Genomic DNA, 22,664 nt, shown 5'->3' with positions numbered 1-22,664 from the left:
TCCATGGCGTGACTAATCAATAGAAAAAAAGTAATTTGGGGGGTGAACAACTCCTTTATTTAACCCCCCTCCTCAAAAAAGAGGAAGGATCCCTCCCTACTGCGAACCGGATCCCATCGTTCATTTCAAAGATCCGTTCAAAAGACTCGATTCGTTCGCGAATGTCCCACCTCTAATGTGGGGACTGGACTGGGACCACGCCCCCGCTGGCACCGCTGAGCGCTGCTGCTGCTGTTCTCTGTTCCCTCTGCTTCAGCCAGAGCCAGCCAGCCAGTAGCAGCGGTGCAGTTCAGTGGGGGACGGAGAATGATCGCTGAGCCCTGGAAGCATAGATGTACAACAAAACCTCTGGAATAGCCGTGCGCTGGTGGAGACGAGGAGGCCGAGACCAAGAAGACCATTCACCGTGGAGGATCATCGTCTTCGTCTGGTAGGCAACGGGGACAGTGCGGAGCCATGGCGGTGGAAGAGGAGGGTCTCCGAGTTTTCCAGAGCGTTAAAATAAAAATAGGTAAGCAACAAACAACACACAGAGCCAATTCAGCCAAAGGGATTCCCTACCCCCGCTCTGCTCTGCTCTGTGCGCGCGTCAATGGATGGCTTGGCTGGCTGTGCATGAACGGGCCAAGTCGGCAATGGGGGAGAGGGGGGGGGGGGGGGGGGGGAGCACAGATCTGTCTTGTTCTTGCCATATTGTAATTCAAATCACACGCTCCACTCCTTGCATGTGCACAGATTTCAAAACGCAAAAATGGAAACAGTATGTCCTCAGATGTCTTTTAAATGCAGTGGTGTAACAAGTAACTGAGTACATTTACTCAAGTACTGTGCCTATAATTACAAATCTGAGTTTTTTTACTTTCCTGGAGTATTTTCAATACTTTTACTTTACTCCACTACATCTCATGCAGGGGAAAATGTTATAGGCCTACTTTTACTCCACTACAATTATTTTAAACCCATATTTAGGCTACTAGTTACTTTGCAGGTTCAGACCTATACACATTTTATCCATTTGAAAACAGACAATCTATTAAAAAAAGATATATAGTTTATACATTTGAAAACTTGTGAAATGGGACATTCTGCATAATGAGTACTTTCTACTTTTGTTCACTCTGACTGGTACATCTGGATACCAATTAATACTATTGCACTTTACTCAAGTAGGTCTACATTTTGATACCAGACTTTTACTTAACAGAGTATTTCTACATTTCAGTATTGATACTTTTACCTAAAAAAATATTAGTAGATCTACTTCCACCACTGTTAAAATGGGTGGAGGGAAATATCTATACTAGAGAGAGATTGGGAAGGATAGTAGCAGGACATGGTTGGAGTGTTGGATATACGTATATAGCCTAGCCTATAGATATAATATTATGTCATTAAGTGTAGACGCTGGGCAATGTCTGTGTCGAGCGAGAAAACACAGCTGCAGATCCAGATGGTTTCGCAGGGCTCTTTTCCACGCGTGGAATTTACGCGCGCGCGTGTGCGTGTGCGTGTGTGTGCGTGTGCGTGTGCGTGTGTGTGTGTGTGTGTGTGTGTGTGTGTGTGTGTGTGTGTGTGTGTGTGTGCGCGCGCGCGCGCGCATCCATTCATATTGTTGCAGCTCTGTCCCTCGCACCGTCAATCGCTTTATAACGACGTTACTAGACATAGGCGAGTCACCCGAAAAGTGTAATAAAGGACAGTAGGAGACTGAGATTTTCAAGATGTAAAACCTTTATTGAACGATGAAAATGGTGTTATAAAGGGATGTTTTAACATCAACGATGTTGGGAGTGCAGAAGCCTGTGTTATAAACTGAATGGACCTGTAGGCTTGTGGGCTGTAGGCCTATATGGAGTCTAGTCTAGTCTATGGTAAATTTGCTGCTGTAATATATATATATTATATGTGTGGAACAGGTTTTAGAGGTTTATCAATCTGAAAAATAAGAAGTTATGACTGGCTACAAGCGCTATTCTAACTGACAGTTAGGATAGCGTTTTGTCGGTTTAGATTGCCCCCAGATAGGCTAGGGTCAAGGGCTTTGCCATGTCCATGTCATGTTACCTATAGATTGAACAACCAATGTATAATCTTATTGAGCAGCGTTTGTGTGCTTTAACAAAAGGCTATGCTAGTGAGCGAGTGAGTGAGTGAGTGAGTGGGATATTTGGGATCTTCTTTATTCCCCTTTGACTAACTGCAGGTAGCCTACTCAGTCTGAACAGTCATTATTGTTTTGACTTCAAACATGCGACAGAAGCAGAAAACATGACAACAAACACACAGGCTGTGGGCTGTGCTGTGATGCCGGCCAGTAAAACACAGTAACATTCCGGAAGCCTGATAACAAATTGTCCTCGCTGTTTTAAGCTGATAACAATTTAGGGCTATATATTCTTGAACCCCATTTAAGTTGGTATCAACTATCAAAACAACTGATGATTCGTCCAGAGCAAGTGGCATGATCTAAAGGAATCCAATTTGTACCATGATGGAAGATAATAATAAAGAACCAATCCCAGGAGTGCGTGCGTGAGTACGTGCGTGTGTGTGCGTGTGTGTGTAAACGTGACCTCTCAGTGTCACGGTTAATAAGCAGTTATATCAGCAATATAATTATGAGTCATTCAGAAATATTTGTATCAAATATTATTGTTTACTGCACTGACATTCTCTATGAGCATCCTGAAAGCCCCTACCTGTATCTATTTATCTATCTATCTATCTATCTATCTATCTATCTATCTATCTATCTAATCAGTTAGGCCTATTTTTGAAAATGTTTGATTACAGATTAAGTGCTTAAATAAAATATCAGTCAAAACAAAACCGGCCTGGCCTAGGACCTTCCAAAATCTACACACACACAGAGACACACTACTGTTTGGCCACCATCTTTATCTGTATCAATATAATTGATAGTGAGGCGTCAACTCGGAAAAGTCAACACCAGGAAAGCGGCGGGACCTGACAACATCAGCTCTAAGGTGCTTAAGGCTTGCGCGGAGCAGCTCGCTGTCCCCCTTACGCATCTTTTCAACCTCTCCCTGAAGACGGGGAAGGTACCACAGCTGTGGAAGACCTCCTGCATTGTCCCGGTGCCTAAGAAGACCCGCCCCTCGGTCCTCAATGATTACAGACCAGTCGCCCTGACATCACAGGTCATGAAGGTCTTTGAACGGCTGGTTCTGAACCTCCTGAGACCGGCGGTCAGTGATCACCTGGACCCCCTTCAGTTTGCCTACCAGGCTGATATTGGGGTTGACGACGCCATCACCTTCATGCTCCATAAGGCTCTCACCCATCTGGAAGATCTGGGCAGCACAGTCAGAATTATGTTTTTTGACTTCTCCAGTGCTTTCAACACTATCCAACCGTCTCTGCTTGCGGAGAAGCTTACGCTGATGGGAGTGGACAAGGGCTTTGTGGCATGGATCACAGACTACCTTTCAGAAAGGCCACAGTCTGTGAGACTGCAGAGCTGTCGGTCTGATGTGCTGGTGAGCAACACGGGGGCCCCGCAAGGAACTGTGCTCTCACCCTTCCTGTTCACTCTCTATACATCGGACTTCCTCTTCAATTCCAAGACCTGTCATCTGCAGAAGTTCTCAGATGATACCGTGGTGGTCAGCAAGATCTCGGGTGACAACACGGCTGAGCACGATGGTGTGGTTAGGGACTTTGTGCAATGGAGCGAGGCTAACCATCTCAGGCTCAACGCAAGCAAGACCAAGGAGATGGTGGTGGACTTCCGCACCTCCAAGAGAGTCCCCCCGGTGCCAAGCACCATTAACGGTGAGGTGGTTGAGCTTGTGGATAACTACAAATTCCTCGGAGTACACCTGAATAGTTCACTGGACTGGTCGGACAATGCACAGGCGATTCACAGCAAGGGGAAAAGCAGGCTGTTCCTCCTGAGAAGACTGAGATCGTTTGGGGTGTGCAATAGGATGCTACAGATGTTCTATCAGTCTGTCATGGCAAGTGTCCTCTTTTTTGGTATAACATGTTGGGGTGGCAACAACAGAGCAGGTGACACGTTTAACCTAAACAGACTGGTGAAGAAAGCAGGCTCTGTCGTCGGGTCCTCTCTGCAGGGGGTGGAGGAAGTAACCAGTGTGCGCACAGCGAGGAAGCTGGATTCCATCTTGGAGAACTCCTCCCACCCCCTCCATCTAGAGATCACCAGTTACTGGAGTAAGAGAGGAAACGACCGCTTTACCTACCCAGGACGGAGATGTGAGAGATTAGGAAAATCTTTTGTACCGGCTGCCCTTAAGCTGTACAACGAGACACATAACGGACGCTTGAAAAGGTCTCCCTTCCTAACTTAGACTGACGGAACCTTTGCTGTATTGACATTGACCTCTAAGGAACTATTGCTGTATTGACTTTGACCCAAAAGGACCGTCCAGGAAGAGTGCTCATGTGCGTCTTGCGGTGACACGCTTCCTAGTTTCTTCTTTTTTCGCACTGATTTTTTTTGACTTTGCACTATTAGTTTGTGTTGGTAGTTTCTGAGTATTTTTGCTTTGTTTAACAATGACAGTGAGATACTTGTTTGCACTAACTAGCATTGACTGCTATGGTCTTTTTTGCAAGACACTTTATGTATATATACTTATATATTATTCGCCCCCTCTATTGATGCACCTTCTCTTTATTGGTACTGTACTGCTCTTTTTTTTGTTCTCTTGTTTCTTTCCCTCTTATCTATTTTTTCTTACGTCTCTGTAACTTTGTAAATAACTGTATACTGCTGTGCTACTACTGGACAACTGAATTTCCCCCTTGGGATAATAAAGGTATCTATCTATCTATCTATCTATCTATCTAATTAACATCTAAATAAATAAATCAAACATGAAATCACCTTTGAGTCCGAGACATAAGGTTTGATTCTGTTTTTTTTTTGTATTCTTCTATTATGCTGCTTAGTGCTGAATGTGTCATTTAGTCCCTACAGTTACCTAGCAGCAGCAATAGCAAGCAGCGATAAGATAAGCCAAATTCCATGTCTATCTGATCCCCATGGCCCTCCAGTCCCAGCAGTCTATGTAACCCTTGCATCACACTGTTTGCAACTTTGCAAAGTCAAAACCGGAGGTGGTCCTCCTTTGTCATGTGGCCGAAGCTGGCAGATGACTCCAAAGTTGAAAATCAGCCATATATCGTCGCTGTCGGGCAGAAACCTTGTATCTCCAAGTTTCAAATGTGTACATTTTTTCGCAAAGTGAAACACTAGCTTCATCATACAAGGCCATGATTGCAGCTGATCTTAGTGATCTACAAGCACACAACGCCTGCCGCGAGGCGTTGTGTGCTTGCAGATCGGCTGTTTTCACTTGCTTAAATCATTTTTAAAATGATAAATACAAAGAAAAAGAAACGGTTTTGGACATACAAGGTTTCCACCCAACAACAACAATATATTTGTATGAGGAGGAGATTGTGGGAGGGTGGGTTAGGGGGAGAGAGAATGTCTTATTGTTGTGTTCAGCCTGATGATGGCTCTCCTCAGTTTCCTGAAGGAACACGTGTAATACGGAAACTGAACAGGGCTACTGGGCCTGAGCCCATACTGTCCAGAGAACACAGGAAACAGGAAACTACCCCCAATTCACTTCCCGATTGGCTGGAAGAGACTACAAAAGAGTTGTGTTTTTTCCTGCATGGCAACAAGCTAATACAAACCAGATGGACTAAAAAGGAGAGAAAGCTAAATAGATAGAGAGTGGGGGGGGGGGGGTTGGAGTGGGTGGCTATTGTGTCACACAGGCTGTGGTTAGTGTGTCAGTGATTCAGTGCTTTAGGGACAGTGGAAATCCTCAGTGGCCCGGACAGTGCTGCCAGAAACTCATGGTTTGACTCTATGGCTGATCTACAATTGAGCAAATATACACCACAATTGCAGTAGTATGGATTATCAAAAATGTAACCTCAATTCATATAGTATGCGTTTTCATGATCACATTCATTATTTAATACATAATTAATAATAATACAATTAAATGTTAGTGAGAAAACAATATTCTATTCTAATATACATTGTTAGACCACCGAATCAAAGGAGAACACGGACAAGGTAAGAGACCAGGAAGCTATTAGGTTTTTACTACAGATAGTACATGTGTAAATAATACAAATTAATGCTATTTAAGCTCATATACATGGCTTGGATTCTCTTAACCTTAAATGCTCTAACTGAGATCAGGGCATGCAGAAAAAGGAAAGTCATGAGTTTGGAGAGAGACAAGTTATCATTTATCAAAGTGTAGAAATAGAACTAAACACACCAGCAGGGTCCATTTGGTCGCTTGCACAGACATCTAGCGAGGCTCAGGCTCAGGTGTCGAACCAACAAAAGATCACAAGGAAGGAAATTAGGAAAATGAAGTTTACACACAGAGAAACTCTCTTCAGCACCGTCGTTAGCTCTTCTTTTAGACATTCTCCACACTTCATGTAAGCCTGTAAACTACCTGTCATTCTGTATTGCTGAGGCCTAATGATGTTATATGGAAGATAAACTAGATTACAAACATGGCAAAGAATGGGCATACGGTATAGTTGCCAGGTTTAAGTTGTGCACAATGTGGATGACCAGAAACAGCAGCATATGGCTGAATTCAAGAGGGCAAGTTGGATGACTGGGCCTATAGGAGGCTGGGCAAGGCAGGAGACAGAAGTTTAGTTATCAGTGATGGAGGCGGCGGCCCCTTCACTTGGCAGCCAGCCAGCAGAGGTTCCCAAACTTCCTCCTGTCCAGACTGAGACACTAGATGGGGGTCTGGAAGGGCAAGAGGCTTGACAGAGGGCTTAAATGGAGGTATCACTCTTTGCTATGACTGGTTTTAGAACGATTCTAACACCATCTATGGGTTGCTATCTATCCGGTTGCACAAAAAAAAAGCACATGGAACTATGATATGTCACTGTGTGTTTGGGGTGGGGTGGGTTGAACTGAACTCACATGTTTTCATGGATGGATGCAGACATGCATGTGCAACCTTTTTCCTAGATGGGAAGCTTTCTTAGAAGCCGTTTGCAGTAAACATATGTGTTGACGGTTGAGACGGAGACCATGTTTCTGCCCAGGCAACTTTAGGCTGGTGGAATAATCCGGGTTGGGTACAGCCCTCGACTGGCTAACATATGCTCCACAACATCACAGTACCATGAAGGAACAGTAATGAATCTACAGCAGGGCCAACATGCAGGGTAAATAGGGGGTAAATAAAGAGCAGGAGTGCTAGATGCCCATGTCACTCCTGCGGGTGCCCTTCAGATGCCCTGTGGTAAAAGTAGACCACCTGATCCTTCCTCCCCCATTGGGATGACCTCTAAGTGGTGACACTGACACATCACAGAGAATATTGAACATCACTAATCGCTGTATAGATGAATTAACTGAGCGGCAGTCATAACTGTGGTGTCACTGTTAAGCAGTGCCGCTTCGCACCACAACACCACAACTGTGGATTTGTTCATGGACAATCTTTGACATGTCGGGAGCAATAAGCACGTTGACGTTATGTTCTTGTTTTGTACTACAACCAATCATTTACACGGGAACTGGCTGAAAGGCAGTGACTCCGCCCTCACACTGATCCTATCAGGTCTTTCAACAGCAAGTAGTCTCCCTTGGCAACATTAGCAATGTCAACTTACCACACAGGGACTTACACCAAAGTTACTTTCCCCTTCCTGTGCTGTTATAAGATAGCATATCTACGAAGCATTGCACATGGTTATTCTGCGTGTGTCTGTTTGTGTGAGAGTATGTTTTATTTATATCAAATCTTTATTGAGTTTTCACATCAAGGTGTGACAAAAATGGATTCAAAGATTTAAACAGACTGCAATAAAATAAATTGGAGACATACAAAAAAGAAACAAGAACAAAAAATGGACAAAAACAAAAGAACGGGCGAACAGCACAATACAATGTTCATGAAATTATCTATACACACAGTCAATCATTCAGAGTGGTAACATCTCCACACATAAGGGCACATTAAAAGGTGAATTGTAAGAGTACAACTGGGGCTTTCCAATCCAGGGCATCACTTCCATTATAAATCAGTGTAGCTAGATCCTATGAGAGCATGTTTATACTCTTTGACAATTGACATTTGGGGAATTTTGTGAATTGATTTGCAAGATTTATGGACTTTGTCATACAGCACTTCGAGAATGTGTGTCTTCATGCTAGACTGAAACAATGTCTGTTAATGTGTGCGTGCGTGCCTGTGCGTATGTTTGTGTGTGCATATTTGTTTTACATATTTTTCCACTGAGACAAAGGTGTCGGTGTGAACATTAGCTCTCTTCTATGCAAGAGTGAGAGTGTAGTTTGATCAGTAACTGAAGACTGGTTTATCACAGACCCTAGGGCTATGGTGCAAAGCGCAGCCAATCTGAAATGGCAAAACCCCACTTTTCATCCTGTCCTTCTGAACGGGCAAGCTCTGTCGACTGTCGTGCATGTGCATATTTAGCTCTGGTCCATAGCGTTAGTGGAGTTCTCCCTAACGCTATGTTCCTCTACCTCCGTATTTCTTGGCAAAACCGGGAAGCCCCGCCGTCTGGTCCGAAAGAAATCACACCCGTGTGAAGTAGGGATGTCACCGAATAATCGATTTTCGAATATTCGTTCCATTAATCAATATTCGATTTTAATATTTCATAATCGAAAATCGAAAAAATATTATTATTTTTTTTTCGTTTTTTTTTTATACTATTTTTTGGCTTAGTTAGTTAGTTTCAAACAAAATATAGAATATAGGCTAACAATAGTATTAATGATAATAGTAAATGGCCATTGATTTATTATTCACACCAGCACCAACTGTAAACTGTGTAGAGTGAAGGAGCACAGTAGAGTGGCAGCTGCCTGCTACACACTCCCCTCCTGTCTCAGACACAGGTGTGATTGATTCAGGCTTGATTGTTTGGTACTTGGTGGCCATCATCAAAGAAAAGGGAAAACAGTGCCCTCTGTATTGTAAAGCATCACAGAATCTGTTCTTGAGAGATTAGGTGAACAGTACACTGGCACACTAAAAAGAAAGATGAAGAGTAGTAGTTAGGCTACCAATTACCTGAAGAGCCATGTTGTACATAGGTAAATGTGCATTGAAATCCAGTAAAAAAAAAAAAAAAAAAAAAAATTAATAAAAAAATAATAATAATAATTAATTTTCGATTTTCTAATAATATTCGAATATTGCTATAGAATAATCGATTTTGATAAAGGTCCATTTTTGACATCCCTAGTGTGAAGTGGAGCTGTGTGTGTGTGTGTGTGTGTGTGTGTGTGTGTGTGTGTGTGTGTGTGTGTGTGTGTGTGTGTGTGTGTGTATCATGTGTACCGTTTTTTGTGACATTTGAAGAAAATATGTAGGAAAAGGAGCAAAAAGTGTGTTTTGGAGAAAATTCAAGATGGCGGAAAATCTATCATGGCGCAAATGGGCGTGGCCTATATGGGGAGATGCGTCATGACCCAAGGAATCCAGGGAAAAAATATTTTTAATTTTCCGACCTACGGTTCAAGAGTTACAGGCCAAAACGTAAAGTGGGGTGTTATGGCGCCACCATGCGGCCAAATGACACAATTATTTTTTATTTAATCCTTGAAATCATTATGAACCTCCTCTCCAAGTCTTGAAACTCTAGCCCCTATGGTTTGCGAGAGACAAATAATTGAATGTGAGTTTTTGCGATTCCAATTATAAGTCAATGGGGAAAATTAATTCACTAATAAATTAATATCAATTAAACTATAGAACCTTTCTCTTAGAAAAGTAATAGCCCACGATTCCCGAGTAAGCCGGTCGATTTGACATATGGCGCGAGTGTGTGGTGGCAAAACTGTGGGACTAGTGGCGTGCCGAAGTTTAGGAAGTTCAGGCTACATACACACACACAGACAGACAGACAGACAGACACACACACACACACACAGACCCACACAGCCACGTATAGGGAGCCTGTGCTTCACACAGCTCCAAAAACACAAACTGTTTCGCCCCTCACCAAACCAAAGGTATCAGTGGACAGTTGAAAGCTTACTCTACTTAGTGGATGCGGTCTGAGCCCCCCACCACACGCTTAAAATACATTTCTAGGGCAAAATGAAAAATAATCCACCTGACGGAGACACTCTTCCTGGTTGAAGACTGTTTTTACGAAACAGCGCTTCCAACGTCGCAGAGTTGAATAGCACCCAACGAGACCAATGCTCTGTTAATGCGGTGCATTTCGGTCCTCTGACCTGCGCGGCAGTAGTGACCTGGCGCCGTGATGGCGACGACAAATAGTAAAAAACAAGAAGAAATGGAGCGTCCATCCGGTAGAATATTTTTCATTTCACCCTAGAAATGTATTTTAATCGTGTGGTGGGGGGCTCAGACCACGTCCACTAAGTAGACTAGAGTAAGCTTTCAACTGTCCACTGATACCTTTGGTTTGGTGAGGGGCGAAACAGTTTTTGTTATTTTCGGACCAGACGGCTAGGTTTTCCGGTTTTGCCAAGAAATACGGAGGTAGAGGAACATAGCGTTAGGGAGAACTCCACTAACGCTATGGACCAGAGTTAGTGCATATTATGCTCCAGCACAGTGCCGCTCAGCTCTCTTCTGTGCGGTTTCATTAAGGTGTGTGAATAATCATTTGTGGTCAGTGGCATTCCAGTCAACAGTCTAGGCACGGTCACTGAGTTATCTGAGATATGTAATCCCCTGGCCTGGCTCGCAAGGCCGGGTGCACCTACTGCTGTGAATAGGTAATTAACTAAACCAATTGTTAATTAAGTCAGATTGTGAGGATGGATGCTGAGACACCCACAAATAGTCACGTACACACATGCATGTGCACAGAAACACAAACGTTGTTATGTGGGGCTTTCTACAGTTTCCAGTCAGTTTGGGCAATGACTGTTATTTTCACGTTTTGTGATTTTTCCTTAATTATTATACCTTGTTCTCTGTGTTGCATCATGACTTGATGTTTGAATGATGAAGCAATTTCCAACTACACAGTAAACTCTTGAGGGTTAGAGTTAAACGGACACTCAGGTGTTTGCTGCGTGATTAATTGCGACCGAAGGTCGCAGTTTAGTATGTGAAACGGCACATGCTGATTCCGTCTGGACACCTTTTTACCTAACAGAATGGGTTTGCTGCTCTGACATCACGCTCTGACATCACTGTGATGTCAGGGGAATCATACTGACAGAATCCCTTTAATGCCCATATGTAAGTTCCCTGATGTCATCAACATTACGCCCTTATCTAACTTCATATATGAATGCCCATATATGGAGGCCACATTGGCCACATACCACACTAACAGAATCCATATATAGCCAAGATAGCCCGTGTGGCTGGTTCTACAGACAGGGACCAAGGGTTCCCAAACTTTTCAGGCCGCAACCCCCCAAAATAATCATAATCGTATTTGAACTTGGGACCCCACACCCCGACAAGCAATTGGAATTTTAGGCATTACATTTAGCTTGACTCGGTTCCACTGCTAAATATTGTGAAAATAGCTCACAACGGCTCGCACTGCGAGGAGTTGTGAGCTACGCGTTGTGAGCTTATAGACTTTCACAATGTTTGCCCCTAAAATAAGTTTGGTTTCCAGTTTGGGAACCACTGCTCTAAGGAACAACATAATAAGAAGCTATAATATTCTCCTCGTACTATTTCTCAAGCTGTCTTCTCACTTCTCTCAGACACACACACACACACACACACACACACACACACACACACACACACACACACACACACACACACACACACACACATTTACTTTCACAGGCAACTGAGTTGTTCGCTGCCTTTTAAACTACATCTTGGATCCAGTTGAAATTCCTTTCTCCTCATCTCATTTCCTGTTGTAGCTTTCTCCAAAGCTAACCACTCTCGAGTTTTCTATCTGACTGACCTCTCTCTCTGTGTGTGTGTGTGTGTGTGTGTGTGTGTGTGTGTGTCTCTCTCTCTCTCTCTCTCTCTCTCTCTCTCTCTCTCTCTCTCTGTGTCAGGCTTTGTCTCCCCTCTTTTCTGTCTCTTTCCCTCCCCCTCCCTCTCTCTACCGCCACCATCTTTTTCATGGTATCCCTCCCCCCCTGCAATGCATGTGCCCTAGTTTCCCAATCAGTGGGTCGGGACCCATTTGTGGGTCACAGACCGATCTTTATGGGTCACGACTCGGGTAAAAATCCCATTTCCCTTTCCTACAAAAAAAATAGAATATATATTTCAAAAGATGGATAATCTTTTGAAATGTATCATTTTATTTTTTAGAAATAAAACAAATACAAATAAATACATCTAAGGAATTCCACAAATAAAATATAATAACAAAACGCTTGAGATGCGCTGTGAGCTTGTACCGTAGATCTGCTATTTTCACTAGTTTGGGTCCTGGGCGAATGCCTAATTTCTCTTTTGGGTCACAGGCTAAAAAGTTTGGGAACCAAGCCCCAGTAGTGCATACTGTATGCCCTGCATGTACCCTGCAGGTACCTGGCTGCAGGTAACAAAGGAGAAAGGTGTATGCCTGAGCATTCTCTTGTGGGTTGGCTTCCTCAAAGGTTAGAATAATGAATTGTGACTGTGCTTGTATGTGTGTGTGCGTGGGTGTGTGCGTGCGTGGGTGTGCATGTGTGTGTGTGTGTGTGTGTGTGTGTGTGTGTGTGTGTGTGTGTGTGTGTGTGTGTGTGTGTGCGTGCACGAGTGTATGCGTGTGTGTGTATGTGCATGATTGTGTGTGCATAGGATTTCAACGACATTGTATGTGTGTTTTTGGCTACCATGAAAATAGTCAAATAGGAGGAAGCAGAAGAAAACAACACATTAGCTGCATTCATTCCATTTCTTTCCTTGGCTGGTGCTTCCTCATTTATTGCATTGTTGTTTTAGATCTTCGTCTCTGTTTTTCTTCTTCTTCAGTTTGATTGTATGTGAACAATACATTGTTCATTCCATCATTTTGGACTTAGCGGTCCAGGCGCACACCACATAGGCTCTGATGCCTGACAGCGTGTCGCGGGTTTGAAGCCCGATCCCGACGATCTTTGCTGCGTGTCACTCCCCATCTCTCTCCCAATTTCCTGTCAGTCTACTGTCCTATCAATAAAGGCATAAAAGCCCCCCCAAAAAAAAAATCTTAAAAAAAATAATCTACGGGGGCGGCGGGGCGCCCGCTGGCTTACTTGTCCAGGCGCATACCACATAAGGCATTGCCACATAGACATTGATGCCTGACGCCATCGCCGGTTCGATTCCCAATCCGGACGACCTTTGCCACTTGTCACTCCCCATCTCTCCCCCCATTTCTGTCAGTCTACTGTCCTATCAAATAAAGGCATAAAAAAGCCAAAAAAGAAAAAATTACAATCTTACACCATGTCACAATGTGGTGTATTGTGCGCTCGTAGATCTGCTATTTTCGTGCGCAACATCGGAGCGCATCGAATCATGCAGGCTTTATGCCTTTGATAACCCCCCCCCCATGTTATGTGTGCACATACACACAAGTGTGCACAAGCACATGTGAATGAATGTGCGTCTGCGTGTTTGTGATGCCAGTGTTTTCACTGAAATACTAGGGCAGAATATTCTCCAAGGGCACATAACAGAGATGATTCTTGCTTGATGAAAGGAAGAAGATGGTGTTGTTGTTTCGTCTGCTTATCTTGCAGAGACAACACAATGAGTCACAACCTGTGGAGAAAAGGAGAGAGCAAGAGAAATAGACACAAGAGTAAGAAAAGTCAATGTAATTTAGAGCAAATAAACCAAAAAGGAACGTTTGAAAAAGAGGGCGACAGAATAATGCAAAAGGGAGACCGTGATCTCTACCTAAAGATGACAGAAGAAGTCTGTATATGGGGCAAAAGAAGAGCGCTGTCAAAAAAAAGAGAGACATACACAGAGTTGGATAAGAGGAGAAACCAACAGGAAGAGAGATGGACTGGTAGGGTAGGGGATTAGAGGAAATGGTTTTACAAATCTCTAATCTAATGCGCAGAATGTATTGCAGGTTACCACTGAGAGAAGCTTATCTGTGCTACAATCATAAATCATCACAACAACACATACACAAACAAAACTATATCGCTTTACATGAACCTCCTTGATTAGGCTGAATAGTATAGTATCAGTGGGTGTGTTGGATTCAATCGTGACCAACCAAATGTTTGCTTTTCATTACCTTTAAGAGCAGTGCACTGTGCTCAGCGCAAGGTTGCACTGGTAATTTTAACAATGTCAAGAAAAGCCTTGGAAACCAACATTTTCCCAGGAGCAAACCGATGTCCTTGTGCATGAGGCGCAAAGTCGTCAAATATCAATTCTGCTGCACCTCACACAAACCACCAAGTGCAGATGATGTAAGATTATCTTGGGAGGGAAATAACAAACAAACACAGTTCATATCTGGCACTGGTTCTATGAGAAGCGTTTCTCGGTGTAAAAGGCCTGTTCATATAAGCCCAATTCATACTCGCCAAATAAACTAAACAGACGGACACAAAACATTTGTGTTGCACTGACCTCCTATGGCAGATGTCTGCTCAGGGTCTGCTATATGTCAGCATGGAGTGGACATGTACGTTTTTGTGTCTGTGCATGTCTTTGTGACCTGTCCAAATGTAAAATCAAATGTCTTTGTTCACTGGGCTATGAAGGCAAAAGTCTGCGGACAGTCCACCTGACTCCGGTTCAATCTGGATGAGCTGTGCCAACCATACCCTGGCAGTATGATTAATAATCTATCTGATTGACTAGTCAGTAAGCCTTTCACGAAAGATAAACTGATAGTGAAGGCTTAAAGCCTTCAATGTTCTCTTGTGTCTCATGGCACACAACAATTCTCTGTTAGTTACAAGCTTTTATCAATTGTGGCTGGGGATGAATACATTCATGCTCTAATATTTTCCAGCATAAGGGATTCATACCAACAGACAAGCATAACATATCGTCACTGCCGGGCAGAAACCTTGCATCTCCAAGTTTCAAATGTGTATGTTTTTTTTGTAAAGCAAAGCCCTGCTTCATCATACAAGGCCGTCGCACAAAAGTAGTGAAAACAGCAGATCTACAAGCACACAACGAGTGCGAGGCGTTTTCACTAGTTTAGTTCATTTTTAAAATGATAAATACAAAATGAACGGTTTTGGACATACAAGGTTTCCACCTGACAACGACGATATAGGTTATAATAAAGCAGGTCTGTGTGATTTTGGAGACATCTATCTAGGAACACCTCGGCCAACTAAAGTGTGCCGAAAATAGCAAATGCCAAGTGCGTCTCGCTATGCCGGTAGACATGGTACAAGCAGGTAAGAGGCTGATTTGCAAATGACACCCCCTGTAGTACTGTAGCGCTCCTCTCAGCCATCCCACTGCACTGCTCGCCTCGTGCCAATCAGCCTGCCCCAAAATAGGGCCCTTAGTCTTGTTTTATTGTTTTTTTTAAATATCAATTTAGTGTATGCAGTCATGCATAAACAAAGAACTATACACAGAAACACAGAAACTGTAAAGCAGGACAATGATAATCTACTACTACCCACTACTATCCACTCACTCAACACAGTCTGACACCGGAGCATGAGGGAAACAGATACCAGACACTTCCTGTTCTAAATGTTATTGTTTGTTTTAATAGACAGTAGGTTTCTTTTTTTTCTTCTTTTTGTATACAAACTGCATTGTATCCAAATCGTGAGGTCATGGCATTGAGCCCTTCTGCTATTCTACTGGCCTGGAGATCTGGTGTCAAGCAAAGAATCAAGATACTGTAACACTCACACACTCATTTGAGAAAAGCTGTGGTAATCCCATAATCTAATGTTTTGGTTACGATTGGCGGGGACACCGCAATCCAGTCAAAGGACTGCCCTGGTCGTGAATTAGTGTAGGACGAAAGGAGATTATGTTGTGTTGTCGAGAGGGCGGGAGAATTGACAAATAAGGGAGAAATGATCGAGGGGATTGGAGACTGAGAGAGAAATTATAACGGGAAGAGAGTGGATGGAAAATAACACAAGAAAAGAGATGAGAGAGGCTGTAGCATCTAGGGATGGGGCGATATGAAAATGTCATATCACGATTATTGTGACAAAATCGCGATTTACGATATTATCGTGATAATCAAAATCCATTATCCTGGGGTGAAACATTTGCCTAAAAATAGCAGATCTACAAGCTCACTCGCGACGCGTTGTGAGCTTGTATATCAGCTATTTTTGGGCATAAATATTTGATAGAGAGTGAAAAAAAGACTGTATCAAGTACGTATAAGTATAAGTACCTTTTATCAATTAAAGAGAGTTTAAGTGGTACCAGATAGATATGCAGCTCGGCAAACAAAAGGTGAATTGATCCCAGTGCATGACGGAGGACAATATCACGATGAATTAAATCTCCACGATACGATTATCATGAGTGTTTTTATCACGATAAACGATAATATCGCTTATCGTCCCATCCCTTGTAGCATCCTGTGCCGCTGCTGCCAGTCCCTTGGTACACCGTGCTCTGACGTCAGTGTCCTGCACATACATAAACACAGGCACAAATTGTGTTTGAGGAAAGCAAGTTGAGGCATGCTAAATATTGTGCTTATACCATGCCTCAATAGCTTTTCACTTATGAATGAAAGTGCCATCATTTGTTGTGAATGAGTGCGTTTGCCGGTATTGGAAGTCACAGCCCCTTGAATAACAGTCAACTGGACGTGCACAAGCAGTCTCAGATTGATCTCAAACAAATACCACAAACAACACCCCGGTCCAGCCCCATTCCACCCTGTCTTTATGGACCATATATAAGGTCAGAAAGGTTAGGAAACCATTTATAGGGTAAATATTGCAGAACCTCCACAGCAAAGCAAACACACTCTAAAGTACAGAGATGCAAACTCCACACCTTTAATCAAAATTGGCCATTTTAATACAGTATATAAAAAAATAGGTAATCTACAGGATTTGTGTCGATCCAAGGTTTTAACTTAAGCAATTGTGCCCAACTCTAGAGATGCTCCGATTGCGATTTTTGGAGCCGAATCCGATACCCATCACCGATCAACTGGAATCAGTATCTGCCGATCCCGATCACAGCGTCCCACAGATAAATATTGTGAAAACAGCTGATCTAGCTTGTAGATCGTCAAAGCCGATAGAAGCAAAGCCGATGGAGGCATTATCGGCCGATCGCTATCACACACCGATCAATCGGCACATCTCTACCCAACTCAGAACTTTCTTAGTTGAATCAGATTCTGCAGTTACATTTTTAATTTGATGTGTTTTATGTTGTGTTGTTTTACCCCACATACGTTAGAAAGGTGACTAGAAATGAACATGTAAAGCAAATATCTGAAAAAATCCTGGGGAAGCCTGCTCAGTGCACATGGACACAGGACACCCTATTTTTTCTTCTTCTTTTTTCTCCATCCAGGCATCCACACATTGTTTTCACCTTTATAGCCTTTACCTGCATCTCTGAATGTTACATCAATTAGAATGACGATTTGCCATGAGATTACACACTTTAACAAAGGGTGCATTATTTAGCTAAGAAATGTAAACAGTGGTGTGCAGCTGCCAGTAACATTATGAGCATAGAGCAGGGGTCTCCAACAGGGGTCCGGAGACCGGGACCCCTAGGTGGTCCTCGGAGTTACTGCAGGGGGTCCTCAAAACGCCTTGTGCTGCGAGGCGCTTTGAGCTTGTAGATCGGCTATTTTTGGCAAAGAGGTTTGGTGTAGAGTAGAGGGAAAAAGGTGCAGACAAAGTGCAGAGTGAAACATCAAGTTTATTAAGTATTGACGGTTCAAGTGGTTAAATATCTAGAAACACAAATTGTCATGAATCCAAAATACACTGAGGATTGTGCTGTCAAACGATGAAACTATATGGAATCTATGAAGAGGTTGTGGGGGTCCCTGCTTCATCTCTTTCTCAACAAAGGGGTCCTTGGCCTGAAAACATTGAAGACCCCCGGCATAGAGAGCACATTGCTCCAGACCATGTGGTGTCTCATCCCCATCCTGGTATGGTTACCATCGCTCCCTGACAGACAGTGAGTGATTTTGCTGGGGCTCCAACCCCACTGCTAAGTGACAGCATCAGATTCCAGAGCAGATAATGGAGTGCTATTGGAGCAGACTACTACAACTTCAGGCTAACACACTTGTAACTAAAGACTACACAGACTGTGAGAGTCCCAGGGCTATGGGAAACACTGTACTGACGAACATGGATAGATGGCTTTACAGAGGTTATATTGGTCCTCGGGGACTGGAACACTATCTTTTGTGGTTTGTGTGTGCGTGTGTGTGTGTGTGTGTGTGCGCATGCGTGCGTGAGTGTGTGTGAGTGTGTGAGTGAGACAGTGGGTGGTTGGACCACATTCTTGTGAAAGGGAGTGCTATCTGTCACACGTTTGATGAACAGATTGAAGCTGCAGCAGGACTCAAAGGAAATGTCCCACGCAGATTCTTTCATTCACAGATCCGACGGTGCAAGCGCTCGCACACACACATACACACACGCACACACACAGGCAGTTTTGGAACGTGCATGTTTTTAGGGAAAACTATTTTACTTTCTCCGATTTCATTTGGAGTAGAGTTGTTCCAATAACAATGCCAGCGTTGAAACTCTAATTTTGCGAAAGAGAACATGGCTTGATATATTTGCTTCCCTAGTAGAGCTAAGCTCATTACAAGTGTCATTGTGTCACAGGATTTGGTGATGTAATGTTAAAGAGTGGTATTGGCTCCTGAACAGTTACATCTGTGGAAACACAGTTGATGTCCAATATAAATGGATGCACTTAACTCAACTACTGTAGTCTGTACACAATACAATTCGGATTGTGCATTTAACTCTGAGAGTGTGCATATGTAACCAAATCCATTTGGTTGCATTTGTACACTATCAGATGGATAAATTAATACAAAGATTATATGTTTACACAATTTCAACATTCCATATTAGTAAATAGTATGCACAGGTTATACATGATACCTACATAAGCACTACTTGACACCAGACATAGACATACGTAACCGTTCATAAATGTGACAAATAAGCTCATTATGTCTCTTTTAATGGGATATTGACATTATCGTCTATGCCAATTGACATTGACATATACTACATACTACTGATATGTTATGACATTGACACTTACAGCTTCAAAACGACATAATTCTTTATGACAATTATTGACATTTTCCTTTGGCATGTTCCTCATTAAGTCAAAATGGCATGAAGTGACACACAACTGGCCAACCAGGACAGGCTGAAAAGGTTGTATTTAAGAACAAAGGGCAGTATTCTGTCCTAACATTTGTGTCACCTCCAGCATTGTAATGTTATGTAAGATTTACAAACATGGCGAGAGAGGGCGAGATCATTTAGCGACCTACAACCGGGTCGCGACGTGGTCGGTAGTTTTCAGCGACCGGGTCGCTAAATCGACCGACTGGGACGGTAAAACCACCGACCGGGACGCTAGAACCACCGACCGGGACGCTAAAACCACCGACCGAGACGCTAAAACACCGACCGGGTCGCTAAATCGACCGACCGGGACGCTAAAACCACCGACCGGGACGCTAAAACCACCGACCGGGTCGCTAATTCCACCGACCGGGACGCTAATTCCACCTACCGGGACGCTAATCCAGCGACCGGGTAGGTAAATCCACCGACCGGTGGTCGCTTCCACCGACCACCGGGCTACTAACCCTAACCCTAACCCTAACCCTAACCCTAACCTCAGTAACCTTACCTCAGTTAGGCTAACCTGCCACGCAACCTCCCGACCGGGTCGCTAAATCACCGACCGCGCCGCTAAAGCGAGCGACCGGGTCGCTAAATCGACCGACTGGGGCGCAAAATCTTCCGACCGGGTCACTAGATGTACCAACCGGGTCGCTAAATCTACCGACCTAAAAATGCTGGCAGGTCGGTAGATTTAGCGACCGGGTCGGTCGATTTAGCGGCGCGGTCGGTGATTTAGCGACCCGGTCGCTCGATTTAGCGACCCGGTCGCTCGATTTAGCGACCCGGTCGCTGAAAACTACCGACCACGTCGCGACCCGGTTGTAGGTCGCTAAATGATCTCGCTCCTACTGAACATGGCACTATGCAATAGCACTAACGATATAGTAACTGCACCGAAAAATCTATTTGCAACGATCTACTACCGGTATATATGCAAACAGCAAAATATCGTATCGTTCGGCTTTGTATCGCATTCGTATTGTATCGTTTTACAATGCAAATAGTCTGTATCGAATCGTTTTGCAATGCAAATAAACAAAGTATTTGTGCCTTGTATTTAGAAATTTAAGAAAAAAATAATTAAAAGAGAATTACTCTAATTACTTTTCCATTCCATATAGCTACTCTTGGTCTATCGATAAAAGTGTGTAATCTCTGTGTTCATGTCAAGGTGCGGGTTTGCCCATATGTGTTGAAATGTAATGTCCATGTATTTGCCAGAGAATCAATGTGTTTACTTATTTATATCCATAATAATACATTATTCCCTTTAAAAATCGACGCATTTCACACACATTTAATTTCCTTGCTAAATAGTTACAAATACTATATTGATTTAAAATCATTGAATCGTATTGTATCGTATTGCCATGTATCATATCATCGTCAACCAATGTATATCAATTGTTCTATTGTGTGCAGCATGTCTGAAAATCTCCTGGTGGCGCTATAATAGGCCAATGTGAAAAGGGTGCCATCATGTCTTCTTCGCCAATCTTAGTCCTTTCACGGCAATCGGACGCTGCATGCATGCATGATTAGAGGAAATGTATACAATTAAAAGTGAATAAAGAAATATGGAAGCAGATCTGTGTCATATTGCAAAATAAAAACACATGTTCTCTCTCTCTCTCTCTCTCTCTCTCTCTCTCTCTCTCTCTCTCTCTCTCTCTCTCTCTATCCCTCCCTGCTTCCTCTCACCTTTCTGCAGGCGAGGCAAAGAACATCCCTCCGTACCACGGGCCCAACAAGATGAGGGACTGTTACTGTACTGTCAACCTGGATCAAGAAGAGGTCTTCAGGACCAAGATCATAGAGAAGTCCCTCTGGTACACCTACTCTCTTTTCTCAGCCTGCCTGTACATTATTGAACACACACCATTTTAAAATGTACACAGTATCAGATTTGAAGAAGGGCCTCTATCTTACTACTAAACGTTTAGGCATTTTGTACTATTTGAAAAAATGTAATAAAAATACAATTTGAAAATAACCAATCTACATCGACACACAAACTTGTAGAGCTTTATTGGTATTTTCCAAATCACATACAGGTCAATAAGACAAAAGCATACAAAAAGGGTGTATGTTACCCCTCCCACACCCCAAAGTTCCAGTGCCGAAAGAGCCACACCCCTGGCATCTAGTTGTTATTTGAACGATTTTAAAATGTTTTTTCAATATAGTCAATTCTGGCCCAGACAGTTTTTATGATGCTTGATTCAGTATTTAGATATTCGATGATATTAATTTTATCAGACACGCCCCCTTCATATACACACTTACTTCAAACTAAAATCTAACCATGATGGATTAATCAAAAACAACCAGCCTTAGTTCTGGTGAATGATATGGTCCTTCTAATGTGTGAGGGGGCTGTTTTTTTCTCTTCAGTTTTTTGTTTTTGTTTTTTGTATCCCTTTTTTCATTCGTTTTTTATAACTACTCGCCTACTCGGCTACTACTCGCCTTATGAGAGCAGAGGCATATCAGAAATAAGCCCACTCTCTCAGAGAGAGAGTTGTCTTACCTCCATTCAAAATTTCAAATGTTAGTTCAACCACTTAAACTCTATATACGTTGTTGTACGATAAATAGCTGATCTACAAGCAAACAATGCGTTGCCATGCGACACGTTGTTTCTGTAAAATTACGGGAAAATTCTTTGATAATCTTCACCTACAATGACATGCCCAGAACAGGGACAACAGGTGGATGAAAAGGGATGGCGTGCCATGGTGGCTACTGGCTAGGCCCCAAAGAGAAGGATAGTCATTGTTTGGTTAAAACCAGCGCACTTTCTCCAGTGGCAGGGTTCCCACGGTCATGAAATTCCTGGAAATATATTTGAAATTAGAAAAATATTTTTCCAGTACTTGAAAAGTTTTGGAATTGATCAAGGGTCCTGGAAAGTCCTGGAAAAAATAGCTATGCATTGTCTTTGGTTATTGATTTTGTTAATACCTCTGAAATGACAAATTAAACATTGGCCAAATTGTCAAATATTAGAGGCAGAAATTGTGAAAATAGCAGATCTACATGCTCGCAACGCCTTGCGTTGCGAGGCGTTGTGAGCATGTAGATCACAATAAAATGTAGATCACAATAAAACCGTGTTATACAAAATTCCTCTTAGTGCTCGTCAGGGTGCCGGGGTCCCCAGTTCAAATATGATTATTTCGGGGGTCACGGTCTGAAAACGTTGAGAACCACTGGCATACACTGCCTGTCTTTGGGCATTGCGCATAGGAGTAAGCGACTCGTTATTGAGCTGAATTATTGTTATATAGTCCTGGAAATTGGGTTCAATATTCTGGAAAAGTTTTGGAAATTAATTGGTAAAAATGTG

At 42.9% G+C, this 22,664-nt stretch overlaps 1 protein-coding gene across 2 annotated transcripts in view; it reads left to right on the top strand.

Annotated features, from left to right (window-relative positions):
* The first annotated feature begins 275 nt into the window (after nt 1-275).
* The window catches only part of rasa3 (RAS p21 protein activator 3), a 62,922-nt gene continuing 40,533 nt past the window's right edge, over nt 276-22,664 (top strand). For both annotated transcript variants that reach the window (XM_080729210.1, XM_080729209.1), the window contains exons 1-2: nt 276-511; nt 21,027-21,144. In XM_080729210.1, the coding sequence (XP_080585336.1) occupies nt 457-511; nt 21,027-21,144 (173 nt within the window). In that variant the 5' untranslated portion in view covers nt 276-456. The remainder of the gene's footprint in view (nt 512-21,026; nt 21,145-22,664) is intronic.

This window comes from Nannobrachium achirus (genome assembly GCF_963921795.1).
Source record: "Nannobrachium achirus genome assembly, chromosome: 7".
NCBI lineage: Eukaryota > Metazoa > Chordata > Actinopteri > Myctophiformes > Myctophidae > Nannobrachium > Nannobrachium achirus.
This window is presented reverse-complemented; position numbering and strand designations above follow the sequence as displayed.